General features: G+C 35.7%; 1 protein-coding gene across 1 annotated transcript in view; it reads left to right on the top strand.

The window, feature by feature from the left end:
* Nucleotides 1-13712, top strand: part of LOC138713114 (TLC domain-containing protein 3A) — a 45496-nt gene extending 31784 nt beyond the window's left edge. The window contains exons 3-6 of the mRNA XM_069844894.1: nucleotides 1093-1399; nucleotides 7830-7931; nucleotides 9448-9576; nucleotides 12956-13712. Coding sequence (XP_069700995.1) covers nucleotides 1093-1399; nucleotides 7830-7931; nucleotides 9448-9576; nucleotides 12956-13120 — 703 coding nt within the window. The 3' untranslated portion in view covers nucleotides 13121-13712. The remainder of the gene's footprint in view (nucleotides 1-1092; nucleotides 1400-7829; nucleotides 7932-9447; nucleotides 9577-12955) is intronic.
* The last annotated feature ends 4228 nt before the right edge of the window (nucleotides 13713-17940 follow it).

The raw sequence follows: 17940 nt of genomic DNA, 5'->3' as shown, positions 1-17940 counted from the left end.
GTTAATTTGTTAAACAGTGTTCTTCTAGACATAGTTTTTAAAAGTATTAACAATAGTATAGATTTTTTTTTAATTTGTAAACAGAAAAACAGAATAGGCTCCAAAATAGTGTTGCAAATGTATTTAAAACATTCAACAATGTTGATACGTTGTAAATAGTAAATTGAAGGAACATAGATTAATTTTATAAATAGTATACTTCTAAACATAGATTGTAAAAGAATTAACAATAGTATTCATTGTTTTTTTTTAATTTGTAAATAGAAAAACAGAATAGGCTCTAAAATAGTGATGTACAATGTATTTAAAAGATTCAACAGTACCATGTTGACACGTTGGAATTTAAATTTAAGGAATATAGGTTAATTTGTTAAATAGTATTCTTCTAAACATAGTTTTTTTTAAGTATTAGCAATAGTATAGATTTTTTTTTTAATTTGTAAATAGAAAAGGCTCTAAAATAGTGTTGTATAAAGTATTTAAAAGGTCCAACATAGCATAGATGTTAACACGTTGCAAATAGTAAATTTAGGGAAAGTAGGTTAATTTGTTAAATAGTATATTTCTAAACATAGTTTTTAAAATGATTAGCAATAGTATTGATTTTTTTATCTGTAAATAGAAAAGGAATAGGTACTAAAATAGTGTTGTACAAAGTATTTAACAGCTTCAACAGTAGCATAGGTGTTAACATGTTGTAAATAGTATATTTAGGAAAAGTAGAATAGGCTAGCAATAATGTGTATACATTGTATTCGGAAGAGTTAGCAATATTGTAATGTGTAGTCTATTAGCATGTAGTATTACATTTTTGTAATGGAACATGCTGGTAAACAAGGCTTAAAAAAATACATACATACATACATACATACATACATACATACATACATACATACATACATACATACATACATACATACATATTCACTTCCGTTTATGTATCGTGTGAAATATGCTTCATAGAACGTAGACATAAAACTAAAAAGTAAACATTTCTTGGGGCTCCACGACAAACTTTTGCTTTAAAAAGGGCTCCGTGGCTGAAAAAGTTTGGGAACCGCTGAATTAGACTGCTGGTGTGACTCGTTGCAGGATTGTCTCGGCAGTGCAGGCCTTGCTGTCGTGTGTGACGGGCTCCGTGGTCTGCATCTGGTCGTGCACCCGCAACTTCCTGCGCTCTTCCCACTTCATGTCAGAAGCGTACGCGTGGTTTGGGGCAGCTTACTTCTTCTACGACATCTGGTCGATGTACCGCGTGCACAGCAGCAGCCACGACTCCGAGGGGCACCACAACAGCCATGGCTCCCGCCTGGCTCGCCTCAAAGATTACCTCACCAAGCAGCCCGTCATTGTGCTGCACCACCTGTTCATTGGCTCGTTTGGCTTCTTAGTCATAGTGGTGAGCACTGCACATCTATCTCTGTGTGTAAATCGATAGAATTTGCTCGGAAAGTAATGCTAATTTTTATTAAAGTTTTTAGTCTGAAATAAAATAAATATGTTTTGCACTCAGGCATTATAAACAGTCTTTACTGTTAATGGGCTATTCCATATGAAATCGATCAGTAAAAAACCTCGCATTTTTTTAATACTCTAATTTTTTCCCTACTTATACAAGGTGCTAAGGACAGTGCATTTTCAAAAACATACTATCGAAAGTCAAACGGTTTTCGTACTATTGAGCGACAAATTTAGTGTATTTTATAAAAACAAGCCTCTTTCAGCGCTCAGAACTCTGGAACCATTTACTGCAGAACATTGAACGGGAGCTCATTTTGAAGCTGACATTTGGTAGGTTATGTTAAAGAGTAATCCTTATTTTTATTGTATACAGAGAGATAGATAATCTGACTTTACTTACTTTTAGGCTTTTTGCCAATTTGTAAAAATGTAAAAAAATATTGAGAAAAAACCTTGCATTATTAAGAGGGATTCGGCATTGTTTTCTTAGTGGCTCGGCAATAAGTTTCGAGGATATTAAATAAATTATTTTCACACGCCTAGACTTGAACGACGCAGTACCGCATGCACTGGCCGAGAGATGAAGATAAGCGAGCATTGGGCGTCATTTTACTCCTGTGTTTATGAAAACTTGTGATAAAGCTAGCCCAGCTATGCGCTACTAGACGAAACATCACGTGGTTTTCTCCTGGCCTTGGTTGTCTCGGCTAGCTCCCGTCTCACAGTCAGCTGGTTACTTCACGCGCGTACTATTTATTTTCTTTATTTGATATTTTCAATACTTTATCAACGGTGCACCAGTAAAAAATACGTGTTTATTTGTACTTTCAATGCGGAATCTAACCATATATTTTAAAAATATTTTTTCGGGGCAAAGGCGTCTTAATGAAGAAAAATCTAAATTTCTCCATTTCCATAAAAAGTAAGAAAAACTGTTTACATATCAATATAAACTTTAATTTCTCAGCATCAAAATAAACCATGATTTCGATCATTGGGTGAAAGGGTTTCGGAGCCACAACAGTTTAAAGTTGCTAATTTTATGAAAATACGATGAATTAAAATATGTTTAATTTAAACACTATGAAGTTCTGATGCCTCAAACTTTGCACAAAGCATTGTATCACAGTTGTCAACGGACAAAAAAAGTTTCATTGTATTTAAAAATTGCAAGGTCAATTTTCTCTATATTTCGGTCGATTTGAGATGGAACAGCCCATATATAGTCGCGACGCTGTTATTCCCGGCGTGACTCCTCCTCTTTGCTTACGTCTTAGGAAGTGAAGGCTCAATAAAGTCTAGGTAGGTAGTACCGTTCGCCGTTCCGGCAGCCAATCGCGTTGCAGGTCGGCTATATTTAAACGTGTGCGTCTTGTGATTCGCTCATGAAGACGTTATTCATTTCTTAAGGCTCGATAAATACTTAACATAATCGCCCGCCATTTTGGCTCTTTCGTTGGCGTTCGCAGAAAGCACACGAAGACGTAATTTGCTGCACAATTATTTGCTGAATTACAGTGCGTTTGAATTATTATCATAGGAGCTACGACATGATAATGTTTAACGGTGTGGCAAATAGATTCCTCGTATGGTAGCTCGGCAACGAAAGAACAAAAATGGCGAACGATACTACCTACCTAGACTTTATAGAGCCTTCACTTCCTAAGACGTAAGCAAAGAGGAGGAGTCACGCAGGGAATAACAGCGTCGCGACTATAGATGGAAGTACAGTTGCTCCATACAATTCAAATGAGTGCTATAACGTGACTTTTTATGCAGTAACTAGATGGCAGCATAGTGAAATTTATAAAAATTGTTGCCGTCATAGCCTATATGGATGAGCAATCTGTTATAATTATATGTGATCAGGGGTAATAGTTACTGTAACAAACCTTTCTCCTTGGTGAGACTTACGTCACGAGTATGAGGGATCGTCTTCGATGTTTATCAGTTGCCTAATAGACTTGATCACATACACAGAGTGTTCTGAAAAGAGGTTCCAATATTTAGAAAGCAGGTAGTATGCATCAAAACAAGGATTAAATGTTCTATAAACATGGGTCCTAAAATTAATATCTTCTGAGGAAAGAGCAAATGTTTACCATGACTGTGAGAGCAGTATATGAACTATTCCATCTCAAATCGACCGAAATATAGAGAAAATTGACCTTACAATTTCTAAGTACAATGAAACTTTTTTTGTACGCAGAGAACTGTAATACAATTTGTGCAAAGTTTGAGGCATCAGAACTTCATAGTGTTTAAATTAAACATATTTAAATTTATCGTATTTTCATAAAATTAGCAACTTTAAACTGTTGTAGCTCCGAAACTCTTTCACCCAATGATCAAAATCATGGTTTAGTTTGATGCTGAGAAATTAAAGTTTATATTCACATATAAACAGATTTTTCTTACTTTTATGGAAATGGAAAAATTTAGATTTTTCCTCATTAAGACAGCTTTGCCACCGAAAAAATATTTTAAAAATATATAGTTAGATTCCACATTGAAAGTACAAATAAACACACATTTTTTACTGATGATATGTTGATAAGAAAGTATTGAAAATATCAAATAAAGAAAATAAATAGTACGTGCGTGAACTAACCAGCTGACTGTCTGACTGTGAGATGGGAGCTAGCCGAGATAAGCAAGGCCAGGAGACAAACACGCGATGTTTCGTCTAGTAGCGCATAGTTGGGCTAGCTTTATCACAAGTTTTCATAAACACAGGAGTAAAATCACGCCCAACGCTCGCTTATCTTCAGCTCTCGGCCAGTGCGTGCGGTACTGCGCCGTTCAAGTCCAGGCGTATGAAAATAATCTATTTAATACTCTCGAAACTTATTGCCACACCACTAAGCAAAGAACCCCTCTTAATAATGCAAGGCTTTTTCTCAATATTTTTTTACATTTTTACAAATTGTCAAAAAGCTTAAAAGTAAGTAAAATCAGATTATCTGTCTCTCTGTGTACAATAAAAATAAGGATTACTTCTTAACATAACCTACCAAATGTCAGCTTCAAAATGAGCTCCCGTTCAATGTTCTGCAGCAAATGGTTCCAGAGTTCTGAGCGCTGAAAGAGGCTTGTTTTTATAAAATACGCTAAATTTGTCGCTCAATAGTACGAAAACCGTTTGACTTTCGATAGTATATTTTTGAAAATGCACTGTCCTCAGCACCTTGTATAAATGGGGAAAAAATTAGAGTATAAAAAAATGCGAGGTTTTTTACTGATCGATTTCATATGGAATAGCCCATATATCTTCCACTGTGAGCTCTTTGGCAAGAAACAAATGAGGAACAGAATGCGACTGTTTGTCACTACATATAAAGATGCATCTACACAGTATGTGATTTCTTCCTGTGGGGTTTCGTCAAGGACAATGTTTACATTTCTCCACTTCCAACGATGTTGCTGGAATTAAGAAGGTGCATTAACACCATTAACAGTCACAGAGGACTTGATTGAGAACGTTTGGCAAGAATGGCGTAACCACCTGGACATTTCAATGTCATGTTGGACATACATGGAATGCCTTTAAGATCAAACTTCATATGGTAAAATCATGTATTTCTGTTCTATACTAGTTTATACTGGGTGTTCAGTTCAAAGTGTGTCATGGCTCGCTGTATGCCATCATGTGGCTAGCCGATGAGCCTAGAGAATTCAATCTTCCTATACTTCCGCAGAGGTGTATAACCTATGAGGCAGAGAAGTTGCCTAGCAAGTACGGCATTCATTCTGAAGAGTACGTACCGATACGTACGGTAATGCCGGTAGTGGCAGGAATGTGAACTGTTTGGAAATACGTACTGTCGGGATATGGGGAGAGGGTTAAGACGATTACTTACGTATTTGTTGACATTAACTTCGACGGTCAACATGGACACGGAGCATTTGATTTGTGTTGTGGAATGTTACCGTACGCAACCGATGATAACAAATACCCTGCGTACGACTTGCTGGCGCAAAACACAGTTCGAAAGAGGTTATGGTAGCACACAGACCGTACAGACCGCCATCTGTTGCTACGACGTTCAAGTTATACTGCACACGTTCTGAAGTTCAGATTGAAGAACGCCTTAAATAATAGGCAACTTCTCTGACATATAAGCTGAAACTCACTTCAAATCGGTGACCCAACAACAGCGACGTCATGACACACTTTGAAATGAACACCCAGTAGTATTATAAAATCCAATAATTTGTGGACACCATGTATATTCTCTATGAAGGAGTAGTAAGGAAGGCAAGTTCGCAATACAGATATTCATTTTATGCTGCATAATCTACATCAATCTAACGTCGAAGAGTTTCTGCCATGGGAGAATTGAATAACATGTATTTATTTATCACTTTTAATGTTGACGAGACAGTTGCAATATACTGTGTTCAATGTCACTTGTATAAAATGTGACATTGATGTGATGCTTATCTTACATGACCTCCCCTTGACTTGAAGTGTTTCTGTTTGTTGATAATACCATGCTAAAGGTCTACAATTGATATTGCATTTCAGAATGCATTAAGTTCAAATTGTGTTCTAAAATTTTATTCGAAAAATATCCCCAGCATTGGGGCCAACTGTTACACTATCTTACAAGCAAATAATATTTTCTTCTTCTTCTTCTTCTTCTTCTTCTTCTTCTTCTTCTTCTTCTTCTTCTTCTTCTTCTACTGGCATGCAGCTCTTAAAGTTTAGCTAGTGCCTCCTTAACGATGACAGCCCATTCCTCTCTATTTTCTGCTTTCTTCCTCCATCTTCTAACTCCCATCCTTCGCAGGTCCTCCTCCAGACAGTCCAGCCACCTTAACCTCGGCCTTCCTCAGTATCTTCTCCCTCCTGGGTTTCCATAAAAAATCTTTTTAATCGTTCTGCCATCATCCATTCTGATCATATGTCCAGCCCATTCTATTCTTTTAGCTTTTATCTCTGTTACTATATTAGGACTCTTATACAGTTGATTTATCTCATTATTTGTCCTTATTCTCCATCCATCTTTATCTTTATTGGTCCATAAATTTTCCTCAATATCTTCCTTTCCCATCTTTCCAACTGGAGTTTTATTTCTTCCGTCTTAACCCAGGCTTCACATCTATATATAACTATAGGTTTTATTACTGTGTTGTAGATCTGTAATTTGGTTTGTTTTGACAGGTACCGTGTTTTTATTACTTTTGCCAAAGCAAAGAAACGTCTATTACCTGAACAATTCTCTCTTTTATATCTTTGCAACAGTCGTTATCATAGGTGGCCAGTGACCCTAAATACTTAAATGCTTCCACTTCCTTATAATTTACAGCATTTGCAAATCTATTCTTTCAGGTAAAGCTCCATGTAAAGCAGATTTGAATAATTTCAAGGGAAAAATTGTTCCGGGGACGGGTATCGATCCCGGGACCTCTGGTTGAACGTACCAGCGCTCTACCAACTGAGCTACCCGGGAACTCCACCCGACACCATCTCAACTTTTCCCTTTATATCCACACAACTCGCGTGCGCTGACGAAATGCCAGAGACCCACATCGAGTGCACACAATCTCTGTGTGACTTGGAATTGTGGTTTTCTGTTAACGTACACAGTGACGTATATATTATGCAAATCTAGTCTTTCAGGTAAAGCTCCCTGTAAAGCAGATTTGAATAATTTCAAGGGAAAAATTGTTCCGGGGACGGGTATCGATCCCGGGACCTCATTTACAGTATTTATTAATATTTCATTATTCAAGGTACCAGCCCTTGTTTTGGAGGTGTTCATATACATCGTTTTATTCATATTTACCTCTAAACCTAATTTCTTTGTTACATTCTCCATTTGTTCATTTGCCTCTTCCAGTACTGGTAAGGACCGCGCTATCATTACTAAATCATCTGCATATGCCAGATATTGTAAAGATCTATTCATGATGCTTCCCCCTGAATTAATCTGTATACTTCTTACTAACTTTTCCAAGGCCAAGTTAAATAATAAAGTTGACAAGGCATCCCCCTGTCTAAATCCACTCTTGGTTTCGAATCTCTCCGACATTCTTCCATTAAATTGTATCTGGTTATTTGTTTTCTGTAGTGTTATTTTGATTAAATTTATCAATTTCGAAGGGATGCCAAATTCCTCCATGACGTTAAATAATTGATTTCGCTTTATACTGTCATATGCCTGCTTGAAGTCTATAAAAAGCTGATGCAGTACTACATTATATTCATAAGTTTTCTCCAGTGTCTGCCTCAGTTGGAAGAGATGGTCTGTGGTGGATCGTGCCTTTCTAAAGCCACATTGATAGTCTCCCAAGATTTCTTCTGAATAATAATAATAATAACTGAAGGTTATTAATTGACATTGCTGGATTGTGTGTTGCAGTACCTGCGAGGTGGGCTGGGAGATTGCGTGTTTGGCTTCGTGTACCTCATGGAGCTCAGCACTCCATTTGTGTCATTCCGAGGGATCCTCAGCAAGCTGAAGGTGAGTCTTCAGTTGCATAGGCAGGAAATTCGTTGGAGTTTGCTATAAATTAACCCAGTACTGGTCGCTATGTGAGCATTTGGTAAGTATCAAATTCAAATGACAATTACACCAAAATGGAAGGGATTGCAAATTTGTCCCTCTCTAGCTGATTTCATAACTGTTACTGGGAGAATTTCTTTGAACAATACATGGTAGTCTATAGAGAAAATATTTCTCAGGCTAATACTCTGTTGTGATCAGGGTTGCCAGACGTCCTGGATTTTAATGGTGTGTCATGGATTGAGTTATATTTGTCCCAGAATGAAAAAAAAAAAAGCTCACTTCTATAAATTGTTTTTAAAATTTCTTCATTTTTCAAGACCCTGTCCAACCTATGTTCAGTGTCGTCATCAATGCCACCTGGTACCTTCTATCCAGTTGTATTGAAATAAAAACTATAATACTGTAGTATGTATTAGATATTATACTTACTTACTGGCTTCTAAGGAACCCGGAGGTTCATTGCCCCCTCACATAAGCCCGCCATTGGTCCCTATCCTGAGCAAGATTAATCCATTCTCTATCATCATATCCCACCTCCCTCAAATCCATTTTAATATTATCTTCCCATCTACGTCTTGGCCTCCCTAAAGATCTTTTTCCCTCCAGCCTCCCAACTAACACTCTATATGCATTTCTAGATTCACCCATACATTCCACATGCCCTGCCCATCTGAAACATCTGGATTTAATGTTCCTAATTATGTCAGGTGAAGAATACAATGCGTGCAGTTCTGTGTTGTGTAACTTTCTCCATTCTCCTGTAACTTCATCCCTCTTAGTCCCAAATATTTTCCTAAACACCTTATTCTCAAACACCCTTAACCTATATTCCTCTCTCAAAGTGAGAGTCCAAGTTTCACAACCATATACAACAACCGGTAATATAACTGTTTTATAAATTCTAACTTTCAGATTTTTTGACAGCAGACTGGATGATAAAAGCTTCTCCACCGAATAATAAGAGGCATTTCCCATATTTATTCTGTGTTTAATTTCCTCCCGAGTATCATTTATATTTGTTACTGTTGTTCCAAGATATTTGAACTTCTCCATCTCTTCAAAAGATAAATTTCCAATTTTTATATTTCCATTTCGTACAATATTCTCGTGACGAGACATAATCATATACTTTGAGTCATGGATAGCCGATGAGGGTGGTCTTCCAGCTTGGGGGTTGGGCGAAGGGCTAATAACCCATCACCATAAAAAAACAGCTTGTTACGAATCCTTCAACTAAGCGTCGGATGATGATGATTATTATTATTATTATTATTAACTGCTGTGATGTAAATAAATAAATAAATAAAAAAAAAACAAGGTTATGGAAACAGAAGAGAAATCAGTATTGGGAAATCTGTCAGAATTGTGCTGGTTCCAATTTCAACCAAGGAAACTCAATTTTCACCAAAATGTTACATAACACTTCTTCCACTAATCCTTCAAATCATACAATCTTTTCTTGGTACTTCAGATGAAGTCTTCGCAACTGTACGTCATCAATGGCCTGGTGATGCTAGTCACGTTCTTTTTCTGTCGTGTGGTGATGTTTCCCTATGTATGCTACCTGTACAGCAAACTAGTTGGATTGCCATATTTGGAGGTGAGTTTTATCTCTTGCTCGTAAGTTCTCACGTTAGGTTTGAATTAAACATAACTCTAAGTAATCAGAAAGTTTGATTTCTGTTACATATAGACACTTGTAAATTAAATTTGCCTTTTTATGCTGATGTTTTTGAGCATAATTAAGTAAGAAATCTCTAAGATAAAACTGCAAATTAATATTGTATTAAGACTCTCGATAGATGTGTAAATTCAGAATTATACTGTAACTACACTGCAAGAGTGAATTCGGCAAGCAGGTTTACATTAAGCTGTGTATAAATTTAGGAAGGAGGGAGAATTTTATTGACGTATTGTTCTGATAAGTCACTATGATAAAGTAAAATTTTGTTATCTGTTCTATCTATAACTTATCTTTTTATTGTTTAATAACAAGCTAACACACTTTGATGTAATATTGTGCAATGCAATTTGCGGAGAAGGGGAACAAACATTTTTGCCTTTACTGCATCTACAGGTCCCAGTATATAGGTTATTTTTTAACACATATACATGATTTCTAGTAATTTCCAAGTTTTACAGATACAAGTATTAGTTTTAAAATGTTCTGGATACAAATCATTTGTATATATGTATGTATGTATGTATGTGTATATATATATATATATATGTGTGAATGTATGTATATCTGGTTTATAATAGTTTTCAAGTTTTACTTATACAAGTATCCTATTATCCTGTATTCTGAGTGCCCCAAGGCAAATTCCTGGATGTCATCAAAAGCAAATTTATCAATTTCAGAATACATTAATGCAATTAAAATGTCCAGCAATCTATCTGCGGTTAGATCTGTGCCCGGCAGAAGTTTCAACACAATCCGTTGTCACCATCCTGCCTGCAATGGGATGGAAACTCTTGGTCACGTAGAATAACTCTTCTCGGGTTCTCAACCAGGTGAGTTGGAGATTAGCTTCCAAGCTTTCGACGGCTAGCTCTGCCATCTTCATCCCTGAAGAAGATGGCGGAGCTAGCCATCGAAAGCTTGGAAGCTAATCTCCAACTCACCTGGCTGAGAACCCGAGAAGAGTTATTCTATATCAAACGTCGGGAAAGCCTCAAGTCATTCTTGGTCACGTGTTGGGATTCTGTCGAAAAACAGAGCTGCTGTGCAACAGTCGACACCATAAGGCCAGCACCGTTATTGCTGATGTCCTCAAGCGTTGTGGACGGAAAGTACATGAGGAGATCCACTGCATTTCATCATTAGATTCGAACAGAAGAGCAGATATTGTAGCCATCCACAGGACTCAATCTAAGGGAATAGTTCTTGATCCTACAATCCGGTTTGAGAGGGATGCCCTCCAGGCACAACACGTTGATGAGGAGAAGAAATCCATTTATGAGTCCTGCATCTCATACCTACGTGAGAAATATAACCTTCCCACTAGTCAGTGGAGTGTTTCTGGTCTTTTGTTTAGTGCACGTGGCACACTTTCTAAATTCACATGAAATATTTTAAAAGCACTCATTCTCCGATTTTTTGAAATTCAAAAAATGTTATTGAATATTCTTAAGGATTCAATCCAAATATTACATTACCATTTATATTTCGGCCATTGATGATTCTATTGGGTTTGCATTTCTCTGAATTTTTAGTAAACAATTCCTGTTTTTAATCTTTTTATCTTTCTAAATTATTCTGTAGTGGTTTTATTCTGGATCTTTATGGTCACCCTCATTGAGGGCAGATTATTTTGTTAAAAATTAATATCTATTGATATAACATTACCATGAGAGACCTGAATATGCTGTAAAGGCGAAACATTTGTCCCCCTTCTCCACCAATAACCTTGCACTGTTACGTCATAAAGTGTATTAACTTGTTATTAAACAATAAAAAGATGAGTTATAGACGGAACAGGTAACATAATTTTACTTACAGTCAAGGAAGGAGAAACTTTCAAGTGAGTTTATCATTCAATTCTTGACATGGAAATGAAAAATGTTAGTCCAGAACTGTCTCTTGCAGAATAGATTAACTGTAATCAATTTTCAGTTCTGACAGTCACTGTGTGCCATAAATTTCAGTTCATATCTCCAAGTTTTTTATTATTTCATACTTAAATTCTTTCGAAATTTTAATAAAAATTGTATAATGCAGACTAAAGTTATCCAAAATGAGCATGAGCTCATCCTCGGATACAGCCAGTAGAGCAAAATTTAGGACAACCTACATAAATTTAAGTGTCATAAAACTGAGAATTGATTGACAGTGTGAGTATTAAAAAAGTTTTAAAAACATGTTTACACTTAAAAAAAAAAATCTGTTTTTAAGGCCCGTAACACACTTGCAGAGTTTTCGCCAGCGAGAAATGTGTTGCGAGAAAATAAAAAAATTGATAACATGGATTCAAATGGACGTCCACACACTGGAAGAGATTCTTGCTCGAGGCAAAACCCTCGCGCGAGTTTCTCGCTGGAATCGGTAGCTCAGCGAATTTTCTTGACACATTTATCAAAGATGTTTGACATTTATACTCTTTATGACAATTGAATGTAGAAAAAGATATCACAGGTGGCGATGAATTGTATTGTTTTTATTTGAAAATGAGGAAGATGGCTGATAATTGCAGTCAGAAACTTATTGAACTTGTACGATGTCACCCGTAGGCCTATTTATATGATACACGGGATGAAAACTATAAAAACACGAAACTTAGAGAAGAAATCTGGAGAAAAATATCAGATTATCTGAATATAAATAGGGCTATATTTTATTTTGATGAGATTTAATAGTATTGATTAAACATTTGAAATAATGTATCTATATGTCTTAACAGTTTACGTAATTTTAATCAGAATATAGCAAAGAATTCTCTATCATATCATGAATGGCAAAAAACTGTGGTCCATTCAACCTGAAATAACGCCTAAACGTATCATCATTCAAATCGAAACCAGTGATTTTCAGATATTTCTGGCTTTAATTTTAGGCCTACCTTTTTTTTTTTTTTTCATTAACAAAATATGTTCATATAACTCCATTTCCTCATCATCTGAATACTCAGATTCAACAAAGCGTTTGTACATAATTTGTAAAGTACGACAATATACTTACAGGTTATATATATAAATAAGTACGACAATATACGTAAATACATAACCTATAATATTTCCCCCAACGAGTGATTACTATAATCAGAAAAATGCTTTCTGCATGAAGGCAGTGCATAGATGATCATAGCGAGGTGTGATCTGTGATAGCAAGTACTCGCCAAGTGTGTGGAGGAAGGCTCTTCGCCTCTTTCTCGCAACACATTTCTCGCTAGCGAAAACTCTTCAAGTGTGTTACGGGCCTAAATGTATGTTTGGGCGATGTCATGTTGAAATATTTATACAAACAATGAGTTTATTTGCAGGCAATATGGTCTCTTCCAGTAGGATGTAAATTTGGCATCGCTGTATTGATGTTGCCGCAGCTCTACTGGTTCTGCCTCATGCTTTATGGAGCCATGCGCGTGTTCACTCGTCGCGATCACTCCAACAACATCATGAAGCGCACGAGACTGGGCTCCAAAAGTTGATCGGGTCGGTGGTGTCAGGGGGGTGTGCCGTTGCACCAGCAATGTCAATTATCTGCACAATATTGGGAGCATTGTTCGTTTAGTTTCTGATTGTATTTTTCATCATGAAAAGAGAAAGAAAAGCTTGTAAAATTATTTTTTATTACTCGTCATTATTCCACACAGTACCAGTTGTTGTATGCTTCAGTATTATTTTTCCAATGTGTGATTTTTGTGATAATGTTGGGGTTGAGGTCTGTGTACTGCTGCTATTGTTGTCATCAGCCGTAGTCTTCTGTTGTTCTTGTTGTCGCAGCCATTACGTCACGTTGAGACAAGTTGGACAATCATAGTGTTAAGGGGGCACATGTCAGCTTCCCACCACGAGCTTCCTCTGATAGACTAAAAGAGTTTGCGTGGAAACAATCAGCGATGTCTAACCGTAGTTGAGAGCCCTAGTCACTTGAGAATGTTGAAGCCATGATATTAAAGGCGCTTACTTAGAAATTACAAGTAAGGTGATCAACTATATTGCTTTCGTTTTAATATCAATTCACTTCACTCTTTGAATCTCACAAGGAGAGGACACGCTCTGTATATCACCAAATGGAATAAGATTGTGTGAGATGAAAGTACAAGACGTAATGTTTAAAGTCATACCTGGTATGGGTGGCCAATGACCCCTCGTTTTGAAAATATTGGCTATTGTTTGTGACATTACTTCTGTTAGGTGCTCAATAGGGAAGCATTAGCCTGCGTACCAGCATAGCCCATATGGTTGGATGCTGAGTTGTCATCCAGGCAACCTGAGTTCGAATCTTAACTGGTTCTATATTTTTTTCTTTTAATAATGATTAATATTGTGATCACAGTTATCTATTTTTTTTTATTTAAATTTAAATATACAGAATATTTAATTTATTTATTTAAATTTAAATATACAGAATAAAGAATATAATTACATACAAACAAGAGAAATAGAAATAAAATAATACAAACAATATAAAACAGGAGATACAGTAGTATTAACAAAATTTGAGACCGAATGAGCAGCGTTCGTGTTCGGTTGCAGTTCAGATATAATATTAATAGGCCTATAAGAGAATATAAAATAAAATAGGAAATAGAATTAAAATTACAGTTACAGAAATTATATAATACAATATTAATTAAGAGAAATATAAAAAAAAAAATAATAATAATAATAAAAGTAAATAAGTAAAATAAAATAGGAAATAAAATTTAAATTACAGCGGCAATGGAATTATATAATATAATATACCTATTTACATACCTATATCATATTTCTCAATGTATTGAATGCTTCATCATGTTTTAAACAAATTACTAATTAACTAACATTGTATTGTAAAGGATAAACAATGAAATACTGCTCACGTAGGAAGGTAAGATGTGTCACTGGCATCTGTTCTATTTCTGTAGCAGCTATTCCATTTCATTTTGTACCCGATTCATTATGATGTCATAAAAACACACAAAATACACATATTTCCTGCACAGCAAATGAAAGAAGGTTGTCCACAGTCACACACATTTTTCCGCACTTCTGCTGCGAAACAGATATCATTCACATTCACAAACACTTCTCGTTTGTTTATCAATTTTGATACATACCACACATATTTCAACATGGCTTTGAATATAGGAACTGACAACTGAAAGTGAATTAAAATAATAATAACAATAACAATAGTAATAGTAATTATGATGATAATAATAATAATAATAATAATAATAATAATATCAACCTTTAAAAAATGAGAAGGCATTAGGATTCGAACTCGGGTTGCCTGGATGACAACTCAGCATCCAACCACATGAGCTACGGCCTTACGCAGTCTAATGCTTCCCTATTAGGCACCTAACAGAAGTATGTCATAATATAAACAATAGTCAATATTTCCAAAACGAGGGGTCATTGGCCACCCATATCAGGTATGACCTTAAACAGTACGTCTTGTACTTTCATGTCACAAAATCTGATTTAATTCGGTGATACACAGAGCGTGTCCTCTCCTTGTCAGTGGTTTCAGAGTTCCATTCTCTGAAGACTTGAGATGGTTCTGATTAATAAAACATATTGCCGCGTGACCCTGTTGTGCCATTTAAGGCTTCTCAACTGTCACAAAATGTGATCCATAGTTTTAAAACTATTGTATTCATGTAACAAAAAAAGAAAGTGAGGTATTTGGAATCAATGCCTCCAGACTGAATCATAATTGGTTACCTCATTGCTTACACGATATTTTAATGACAGAATGTTTTGTTTTTATAAGTAATTACAGATAAAATTTTGTATAAAAATGTCTATTTATTGATACATCAACGAGAGGCCATGAAACATCCATTGTTCTTTATACTGACGAATCATCGTTCCACGCGTCATTTTATCTACCTGTAACTATAGCCTGAATGGACAATTGAAGTTGTACTTGGAAAAAATAATCCGCTGTATTTTGAATAACTTAACCGTAGTAATGACCCAATCTCTTATGATGGCATTTATTTGAATACGTACCTTTTACTCCAGTGTAGCTGACTTATTTTTATGTTAGGTAAACGCCCTTTTATACTTCGGATTAGTACATAACATATACTGTAGGTTTGATTCTGTACAGTACACCATGAATTTAAAACCTTCACAATGGCCAGCTGATGTGATACTCTTTCTCGTAAGAGAAGTAAATCTGTATATTTTGCAGCTATGTTTTAGCTATATTTTAATGGCTAAAGTTGTAATCTTTAATTTACACTCGTTTTGCAATATCCAGTTTCCATGGATACTCTGTGTTCTGATGTTTATGATTATTTTTGTCTAAAGTACTGATTTACTGTTTATTCACATAATAGCTTTCAAAATTATATTAAGTCTATGGAAGGTAGACAGAAAAAAAAAGTTTTTATAGACTTTTGTGGATCTCTGAGCAAATAGCTACCTGAATATGGGTTAATTTCTCAACATGTTGTTTCAAAACCAACATAGACCTTGTGTACCACGTCATGTTCTAATAGTCTGTCCATTACAAAAATGTTTGAAGTACATTCTTCCATGTCGATCTTCCTTACAATTATTCACCCTAGTAGGTTGCTCATAATATTGTAACTTCATTGTTTATGTCTCCATGCAATGGCCTTAAACTTTCCTTTCCTTGCTTCTGTCTATACTCACAAGAAGACATTCTCATGGGGGCAGATAAAAAAGTTAATTTTGTTTCTTTCACCATGTTAATAATGTCAAAACAAGTGCTTATAAAATTTTGGCCACCTGAAAGTAATTTCATTGGGGCCATAGGAATAAATTTCATGGAAAGATTTGTTGGAACAGGGACAGCAATTGTTGACCTATTTTTCAACATATTCCCCACTGGAATTGAGACATTCATCATACCATGGGATCAGCTTTTGTATCCCTGTGTCATAGAAGTTGAAACCAGTGTATGACAGCTGTTTGCACTTCTCTGTTGATCTCAGGGTATGACAATTTCATTGGGGAATTGCTCAGCAATTGCTGTATCTGTCCAATAAATCTTTACATGTTTTCTTTCTGTAAACGTTCCCAGGGAAACTTACTTCTTGACGGCCCTCGTAATTGCATTTGAGTAGCCAAAATTTTACATTATTAACATGGTGGAAGAAAAAAAATTAACTTTTTATGTGCCCCCATGAGAATGTTTGCTTGTCAGTTGGAAGAGAGGCTTGCAGCTTTGTTTGTGTCCTCTAATTGCTTCCATGATGTGATACACAAAAATCAGATTCACCTGTGTATCTTTTCGTAATTCCTTGTAGCCTATATTATGAGGTACGTCCAGAAAGTAAGTTTCCTTTGGGCTGTTTAGGGAAAGAAAACACAATTTCATGGAAAGATTTATTGGAACAGATAGAGCAATTGAGCTATTTTTCAACATATTCCCAACTGAAATTGAGACATCTGTCATACTGTGGGATCAGCTTTTGTACCCCTATAGGAGTCTGTTGCCTGGGATCAGAACCAGTTTGTGATAGATGTCTGCACCTATCTACTGTGAAAATGCTGACTGGAAGGTGTAAGAAACTATAATTGTTCAGCCACATACAGCTCGGCGCACAACTGATTTTCTGCAGGAGTTCCGTGAGGATGTATTTCAACATCCACCCTACAACCCAGATCTCACTCCCAACGATTACCAACTTTTCTTACACCTCAAGAAATTCCTGCCTGGTCAGCATTTTCACAGTGACAGAGAGATGCAGACGGCTGTCTCACACTGGTTCCCATCCCAAGTGGTAGAGTTCTACAACACAGGGACACAAAAGTTGATCCCACAGTATAACAAGTGTCTCAATTCCGGTGGGGAATATGTTGAAAAATAGCTCAACAATTGCTATATCTGTTCCAATAAATCTTTTCATGAAATTGTGTTTTCTTTCTCTAATTGGCTGAAAGGAAACATACTTTTTGGACGCGCCACGTAAAATGTAGGCATACCAAAATAATGAAAGCTATAAAAATAAAGTGACTTCTTAAATAATGTCATAAAGTTGGTAAAATTGATAGGCCTATTATTTAAATATTAAATATTACCAAGAAATAAAAATATGTGCAATAAAATTGTACTGTCGCCGAAATTAATTCCTCGTAATAGTATTTCATTACTAGGGCTAGGATTTTGATGACCTATAAATCATGAAAAAAATGTCCTAAAATCAATGTATTTATGAACTAAAAATCTTAAAAAAAAATCCCCTTAAAAATGCCCTAAAAATTGATCTTACATAATTGGCTTAGTAGGAATACTAATATTTAGACTTGTAATTAAATTAAATTCTAGTACCAACATTCA

The sequence above is a fragment of the Periplaneta americana genome, chromosome 14 (genome assembly GCF_040183065.1).
Source record: "Periplaneta americana isolate PAMFEO1 chromosome 14, P.americana_PAMFEO1_priV1, whole genome shotgun sequence".
NCBI classification, from domain to species: domain Eukaryota; kingdom Metazoa; phylum Arthropoda; class Insecta; order Blattodea; family Blattidae; genus Periplaneta; species Periplaneta americana.
The sequence above is the reverse complement of the archived record's forward strand: the minus strand, read 5'-3'. Positions and strand labels throughout refer to the sequence as shown.